The sequence below is a fragment of the Magallana gigas genome, chromosome 6, assembly GCF_963853765.1.
Source record: "Magallana gigas chromosome 6, xbMagGiga1.1, whole genome shotgun sequence".
NCBI classification, from domain to species: Eukaryota; Metazoa; Mollusca; class Bivalvia; order Ostreida; family Ostreidae; genus Magallana; species Magallana gigas.
In genome coordinates this window covers 25,845,204-25,853,907 of record NC_088858.1, presented here as the reverse complement: position 1 = coordinate 25,853,907, position 8,704 = coordinate 25,845,204, and the positions used below count along the sequence as shown (strand labels likewise).

The following is an 8,704-nucleotide window of genomic DNA, read 5'->3' as shown; positions in this document are numbered from 1 at the left end:
AAAGAGAATTTGTAAAGAGCCTAGTCGCAAACAGTCTCAACGAAGAGATAAAACCGATGACAGAATGAATATATAGATGTTACAACAAGAGAATTGGGGCGAAAAGTAGAATAATGCAACGGGACTGAACCAGCTCCAGTGTTTCTGCTACTGGTATTACGAAAAGTAACCGTTCTTTTTAAAAACTGAAAATTATCGTTGCGTAGATTACCTCTCCTTGGTACGATACGTATATTAGTCTTAGGCGCTATCTGTGAATTGTTTTTTTAATATTTAACTTTGAATAAAATGTGCAACACTATGCTGTGAGTTATTTTTTTGTTTTTGCATCGTTATTTCATGAATTTGTCTTGATTAATAAAGACATAGCTAATGAAAAATTTACTATAATAAATCTAAAGGGAATACACCCCCTTCCCCTCTTTGCGACGGGCTTGGACAGAGAAATATAAGCCATGAGGGCGATAAAGCCCTTACTTCCGGTTGTTGTCTTTCTTAGTCTAAAACACGTGTATCAACGGTGTTTTCTTAATGAATAAAAGCAGCTATTTTTAATACGAAACAAACTGCACTAAACTTGTTTCTTGTTACTGTTTGTCAGCGTCTAGGCTGCGTTGAAGTGTATTCTGTCATTCAATGATAAATTGTTGGTATTTTAATTCAAACGTTTATTGTAAAAACAAGAAAAAGGGTAAAGTTCATAAATAACAAATATTTATAAACACTTAAAAAAGAATAAGCCTAGGATATATCATCGTAATTTAATCAGACAGTGAAACAGGCAATCATTAATCAGACAGTGAAGCTTGACAAAATGAATCATGTTTAAAAATGTTTTTAAAAAAGAGATGGTAATCTCTTTGTACATAATAACAAAGGATGTAATTTTCTTCTTTTTCTTGAGAATATGCGTACAGCGTGTATTTATATAATAATGTATATTTCAATACCCTATAAAAACTCGCTGTGTGTGGGAGTATGTAAGAAAGTTTTTTTTTTTTTTTTTTTTTTTTTTTTAATTATTATTTATTTACAAAAGTACAATAATAATAATAATAATAATAATAATAATAATAATACATGTAATAAGAGCAATAGTAGTAGTAATAACAGCTATTATATCTGACTAAGTATGTAAGAAAGTTGTGTTCTGTCTATCTGTATGCATACTATTAAACAAAATTAAAAAAAACTTTTAAATTATTATTGATAAACAATGGAAAAAAAGGTCCAACTGTTTAATAACCGACGACATCAACTCTTTTGCTAACAAACAACACTATTAAAAACAAAACATGAAACATGTAACACTTATTAAACATGAAATTACAAGTTCAGGTAAAGTTCCATAAAAAACAAATTGCTTCCAAAATTTCGAATATTTCTTGTCAAAAACACTTAATTATGTTTTCATTAAAAATTCTTTCTTTGTGAGTCAACACTGACAATGTCAAAATTAAGTCTGTGATTGGATTTGGTCTCATCGAATTTGGCCCGGATGCTAGAGGAGCTGCTGGGACGACCAGTTTTACGGTGGTCTTGGTAGGGTGGAGGAGGTGAGAAAGATGTCTGTACGTGTTCATTTGTGGACATCCGATTTTGAAAGGCTCAGTGTTATAGTAAAACGGATTACTTCTAAATGAAAAATAATATCACATGATTAAATTTATCTCAATGACAAACTCAGTGTACTGTTATAAAATGTTTATTAATACCTTGTGTCAACAGTTTAAAAAATAAATAAAATGAAAAAAAAACCCAGATTATGATTATTCTTTTTTTCTAGATTTTTTGAATCTTCAAAATAAGTCTGTGGCTGCGCAGTTAGACAGCTGTTCTAAGTGATTAAAGAGGCATTGTTCTGTTTTTGTATGCATACTTTTCAAACAAAATGACATGTAGGACTTCATATTAATTACTTTCGGGCAAAAACAATCCAATTTAAGAAATGTTTACATTCTTATCCTCAAATGTACAAGATGGCCGCACATCTCCTTTAAGACAAGATATTGACAGTCATCAACACCTGGCCCCGAGGTGATAAAACTTTCTTGAGTACGATCTCATTATACTCCAAATCATACTCCGTGCTCCAAATCGTACTCGTACTCAAGGTATCGAGGTTATAAAACTTTTTCATACCGGCTGAGTACAAAACGGCGATTTTCTGAGTAAGCTTTGGATAGTACTCAAGACATTTAATCTAAATAAAATGAGGTGCAAACATATAATATTGTTCAAATTGTAATATTACTGTATTTTACGCTATAATTTAATCATAATTACATGTATATGAATTAAAATGGAAAGTGTTTACCATTTCATCAATGACATATCTATAGATATAATGAAGGTGAATTTAAGAGTAAGGGCGAGCTCAACCCAGATTATGAAAATAACTTTTAGATATTTTGCTTTATTAATTATTGTACTATACATGTAAATCTACGTTCAAAATAATTTCATTTAATAGCTCGACTTTTTAAGAATTCTGTTATTAGTCAAATACGACCCATACTCCCCATCATTTAAAACCAAGAAATCAATGTACATGTATCGTTATTAATCAATTTTAATCGGATGCACTTGCGGGGTCCCTTCTTTGATTACAGTGAGAATATAGATTAGTTCTAAACATTACAAAGGATGGGGGATGCATTGAAGTATAACACTTTCTATTACTTACTCATTCATCTTTTATCATTTATGTTGCATTCCACAAACCTTGGAAATGGAAACATTTTATAGAATAAACGTTAAATCAGTGGCGGATTTAATGAGGGCGCACCCGGCGCCCCCTAAAATTGTCAAAATAAAGTTAAATCATATTCGTTCTGGCAAAGAAAATGTACAACTTGCGAGTCTTAATTATCTTCTTGGGGGATTTCTCTACATTAGACTGATTTCAATGGTGTAATATGAAGAAAACCCGTGTGTTCAATGGTGTAACGTACATAGAAACCCCATTTTAGTTACGCTGTCCTTGTGTTCAAATATGACCAGTCACCCACATGCATTGTACCCAACTTAAGTAAATGGTTATACTAACTAGTGTTTTTAACGACTCTTCCATTGTTATTATATTATGAGCTGACATAGTTACCTTTTTTAAAACTTCATCAATTTACATTGTCCCATTGAACTTGATTTTTAAACCGATTAAGTTACAGTCAGGGGGTTCGAATCCTTCTTCCTGTGGTTTATCTATACGATTGTTTTTTTTTTTTCATAGAACAGCTACTGTCTGCATGTGGAAAATATTGGCTTTTAAAAATCGCTTTTTTCTGTAGTGTCAAAAACGCTGTGAAATTTAGAGTAATTTTGAACAAGGTTCATTTATTTTTATCTCGAAATATCAAGACCGTAAAAAAAAAAACTATTCTGAAAGTCAAATAGGCAATCTTACTAGGAAATATAGAAAGTAATCAAGAATCAGCATTAAATAATTAAAACACATTAGATGTAAACTTAAAAGATAAGATTTCAAATTTTTAAGTTTTGGATTGGCAATACTTTTAAATTATGACGTACATATTTGGCTTCCTATGTGGCCTTATATACTAGCTGTAGAGATCTAGATGTGTTCTTTGTCTAATATAGGCCTAAACTTTTATTTGATTTTACTGCCGGAAGGTAGGGTATCGAACAATCTACTAGTATTTGATTTTTATTTTCCAAATATCAAAGTCATTTTGATCACACGGAACATCACCTACCTCATGATCTTTATAATTTATTTCAAATTAAAATATCGAAACATAGACATGTCTAAGTAAACGTAAAGTGAATTGCATTATTTGTGTTAATATTTAATTACAAACGCTTGAATATAACGCGGTGGGTCTCGGCGACCCTATAGTCTAAAGTCTTATAATTGTGTCTTTCCACAAAGGATTATTTAAAAATAAAATTTGGTGTTAGACACTTCCGCACGCTATAATCGGACCCTCAAAGCCCAGCATAACTAAATGTTAGCGGCATAACATATATTTGTGCGTGCCCCCTCCCCCCTTGTAGGACCCCCCCCTCCTTTTTTGTGTATATATGTAAATAATTATGCTTTGTCTTATAATTATATGTGTTGCATGTATGCATATTTTTATGTTCTGAAATAATCCTTATATGTGGGAAATAAAGTATGAATGATAAATGAATGAATGAATAGTTAAATAAAAGCTTGTTTATGTAAAAAAAAAAAAATTATAACACTTTAATTAATTATAACACGCATGATAGAAGCTAGAAATTATGTGTGAGAGAGAGAGAGAGAGAGAGAGAGAGAGAGAGAGAGAGAGATTTATTTACTTACCGTTAATTACCTCGGTCTTTTAAAAGTTGTTTATATCTACGCTCCCTACCCTCATTTCCAAAAACATTTGACATAAACACAATTTGTTGATAATTTTACCAATAACATTGGATTTATTGTCTTTGTTGCTCAAAAGTTATAGAGACAGACACATCTCCATGATTGCAGATGAAAAAGGGCATATGTACATGTAAATAATGTGTTACATGTACAGTTTGCATACATGCCAGGACTATTTACATGAATTATCGTGCGCTGCCTTACCCCAGAAACGTAAAATTATATTCATCGGCTTTTGGAGCATAGTACTCAGCGGAGAACGTACTCCAAAACTTTTATAACCTCGGTTTTTGGAGTTGTACTCAGTGGAGCACATACTCGGAGTACGGTACGAATTGGAGTATGAGTATGGAAAAAGTTTTATAACCTTGGGGCCTGGATTTGAGTCATTTGAGCTTAGAACTATTTTTTTGGTGGTTTTTTAAACATTTTTTTCCCTGAAAAGTAATGAAAGTATAATAACTAGGTTATAGATGAAAACCATATTTAAATTCACATGGTTTTATTTATAACGTCAGCTTAAGTTTAATAACTTTCATAACTTAAATTATTTATAATTTCCAAAAGTGTATCATTTGTGAGTGTCGAATGACGTCATTGATTTGGGACCCGTTGTACAGTTTTGCATAAACTCAAAAAGTATTGTTTATATTTGACCACAGTTAATACATTGTAACATTTGGGTTGTTGAAGACCACATATTAATTAGAAAAGATATATATATATATATATATATATATATATATATATATATATATATATATGCAAATTAAACGTACATTATAAGTATAATTCACTGCACTATAATTCGAATTTTGAGTCATTTTCTAAAACTGGAGCCAGTTTTACTAAAGGTCGTAACTCAAAACGTAGACGTAAACGTAGACGTAGACGTAACTTAGGCTGATTTTGCGTTTTACTAAAGGTCGTATCTTACGTTTTTGCGTAGATTTACGTCAAAATCTACGGGTGACGTGCAGCAGACGTAGGAACGTACGTAGCGTAATAAAAAATGGCGACGTACCTACTGTTGCAACGCGCACTTAGAAGAGAAAGGGTTTTCCGCGATATGAGTCAGCCGCTAGACTCTCTGGATGACGTGGATTTGATCTCATGGTATAGATTTCCGAGGAGAGTTCTTTTAGAACTTATTGATGCTGTTGATGCCACATGTAGACCGGCAACGAATAGATCCTACTCTATTCCCACACAACTGCAGGTATAATGTAAACAAAACGAAGGTTGATGAATTGTTGTCTCCCTTTGGAGAGCTCCCTAACAAAGTTGTGCACCCGTTCATGAAATTATTCGTTCTCTGAAACTTGCAAATTGAGATATTTAAGCATATACTTTTTCCAAGCTGGCAATAGTAACATTATTGAGTGACCAAACATGAACTGTATGGTGATATGAAAGAGATATACTATAGCACAGAGAGAGAGAGAGAGAGAGAGAGAGAGAGAGAGAGAGAGAGAGAGAGAGAGAGAGAGAGTTTCTTTTAGCATCAATGTATCCCTTTGCATTAAATTGAAATATATCTAGATATAAACCATAAAAACAAAACACGATCAGTCTGAAAAATAAAACCTATGGTTTTTTAAAATAATCATAATGTCAGGAATCAAATTTCCGGCAGAAGTCAGGGAGGCGGATCCATGATTTGAAGTCAGAGGGGGCGCCCGTTTTTCGGCAGGGGACTGTAAATGTATCACTTTTGGTATCCCCATGAAATCAATTCATAGGAAAAAAGTGCCTTTATGTTGCTTACACTTAAGGAGAAAATAAAATCAAGCTGTTTTCTTGTTGATAGCTAGAGCATTCACTTTGTTATACAACACAACAACTTTAAAACTTGTACACACATAACTTGAATTCAATTTAAAAAGTGATCTTTACTGAACCTACTTAATTTATTATCAAAATTTGGCATTCAAATACAATTATTTACAAGTATATTTACAAATTACAGGTAACAAATGACTTACCATATTAATAAGTTTCGAAGTAACATAAACCTTCAATACGTATAACAAGTTATGGCGGGGAAATAATTATTTCAACAAAATTGTAAAAAAAAAATTAACAGAGACACTTTAAATAGTCGTTTAATTTAATATGTTTATTTAACTTTTGATTATCAACCTATTTTTCATTATTAAAGATGCATGAAAACAAAAACATATTTTTAAAGTGATAGAAACAAAATTCTAATACAAAATGGGGATGGATAATCAATACTCGTCTAAAATGGGTTTTTTTTTGTTTTTTTTACAAGAAAACACGGAAGGTCCGGATTTTTTTCGGGGATGGATTCGAGACATATTTTTCAAAAGTGGGGGTATATTTAAACAATAAAATACTTTCTCTGGTGATTCATTTGGGATATAAAGGTAGCGACATTGCAAAAAAAAAAACCTAACCCGCTAACGCGGTTATCATGTTAATTTTTTTTTCTGCAATGATCGCTACCCTGAAAATTCACTAAATTACTGTTAAGTTAGCTAAAAGACATAGCCAAAGCGTATCCCGTGAGAATGTGTCTGACATATCAATATTATTTCGTGCAGTCCGTGATTTTTCTAAGGTCTGTAGATTTTGACCAATCGATAAACGGTTCGTGTAGATTTCAGTCTGTTTCTGAATTAACTATAACTTTCCGTAAGAAATAGAGGAAATAAGGGATAGTTATCAAAGTTTGCGAGAACTAGTACATGTGGATTTTTCAAATAATTGAAAAGAAAAACAAACAAACAAAACAAAACACGCATAAGTACATGTGAGATTCCCTATATTTCTTACGGAAATTAATTGTTATTCACAGCTGTATAGAAAATGGCAGAACTAAATCTAAATTATCCAGTTCTAACCAGTTTATCGATCGATTTTCATAATTAGAATTAAAACTTTCACCCCCACCCCCATTTAGAAATGTGGGCCCGTGTATGAAATTGACAATCACCCTCTGTCCCCAAGTTTTTTGTCTATCATATCAATAAATTTTGGGAATGCCATTCCAAACGGGTATTGAAAAAGTGACAGATTGTTTCAATATCATATGTATTACAGTAATTAAATCTAACACACAACTTTATTTCAAAAAACCATTTTTTTTTTCTGTATATACAATTTATAATAATAATGTAATTCTGTTGTTCCAGATGTTGTGCACCTTGCGCTTTATGGCGAAAGCGGACTTTTTTTCGGAAGTGGGAGATATCCACGGTATATCCAAGTCTTCAGTCTGCGTGTTTTTACCAAGAGTGTGCCGAGCACTGAATGCGTTTCTACACATAGACTTCCCAACAGATGCCCAAACTCTTTTGAAAATGAAGGAAGGATTTTATGCCATTGCACATTTTCCTAATGTTGTGGGTGCCATAGATGGCACGCTTATTCCTATTCGGGGCATGAACGGGGAGGATGAGCCTGTTTATGTCTGTCGCAAGAACTTCCATGCCTTGAATGTTCAAGGAGTTGTAGATGCGAACATGAGGTACATACTGGCTTAATGCAGTTTCAGTATGACATAATAGTCTTTTCTTGATTTGGAGCATGTTTATAATACTAAAAGAATAAATCAATAAATTTGCCCTATAACTACATGCCATTTATCACTATGCCAGCATAATTTATATGCATTATTTTCTTTTTGAAGGTTCATTAATATCAACTGCCGATTTCCAGGGAGCACCCATGATGCTTATGTTTTCCAACATTCGAGCATTCCTGGTATCTTGGAGACGTTGCCTGGAGGAGGATGGCTTTTAGGGGATTCTGGGTGTCCTCTGAAGGATTACCTGATGACTCCTTTCACCAACCCTTCAACGCCTGCTGAAGAACGTTATAATGCCGCCCACTGCAAAACCAGGAATGTGGTGGAGCGTACATTTGGTGTTCTAAAGGCAAGGTTTAGGTATGTCAGTCATTTGCACATAATTCTATGATCTTCACTGTATTAAACTACTGATGAATACTGTTCACTAATGGGTCCAATCTTTGTATATAGGTGTTTACACAGCAGTGGAGGATACCTTCCGTTTAAACCAGAGAACTGTGCTCTAGTTGTAGAGACATGTATGAAGTTGCACAACAAGCCATCAACGAGAGAGTACCTTTGCGTAATGGTGGTGCTGTAGCCAACCAGCACAACAACGCAGTATACCAGGGAGCAGCACCACTTAGAGCAAGAAAGCTGAGGCAGCAGTTGGCTTCCAGATTCTAGGAGTGATGCCAACAATAAAAAAGATATATCATCCTATAAGAATACATGAGTTTGTTGTTGTTTGAAACCTTATAATGCAGTGGCGTCGGAAGCAAATTGAAAGTGGGGGGGGG

The 8,704-nt window shown here is 33.3% G+C and overlaps 1 protein-coding gene across 1 annotated transcript; it reads left to right on the top strand.

The window, feature by feature from the left end:
- The first annotated feature begins 5,200 nt into the window (after positions 1-5,200).
- Positions 5,201-8,687, top strand: LOC105331835 (putative nuclease HARBI1). Its single transcript, XM_066088850.1, has 4 exons — positions 5,201-5,588; positions 7,528-7,862; positions 8,025-8,282; positions 8,376-8,687. The coding sequence occupies exons 1-4, from the start codon at positions 5,382-5,384 to the stop codon at positions 8,503-8,505; spliced, it is 930 nt and encodes a 309-aa protein (XP_065944922.1). The 5' UTR covers positions 5,201-5,381; the 3' UTR covers positions 8,506-8,687.
- Positions 8,688-8,704: the final 17 nt, after the last annotated feature.

Excerpts from the sequence above, each read along its gene's own strand:
- LOC105331835 (XM_066088850.1), top strand. The coding sequence starts at position 5,382 with ATGGCGACGTACCTACTGTTGCAACGCGCACTTAGAAGAGAAAGGGTT. Across the intron at positions 5,589-7,527 it reads CTATTCCCACACAACTGCAG|ATGTTGTGCACCTTGCGCTT; the intron begins GTATAATGTAAA and ends CTGTTGTTCCAG. Across the intron at positions 8,283-8,375 it reads GTTCTAAAGGCAAGGTTTAG|GTGTTTACACAGCAGTGGAG; the intron begins GTATGTCAGTCA and ends CTTTGTATATAG.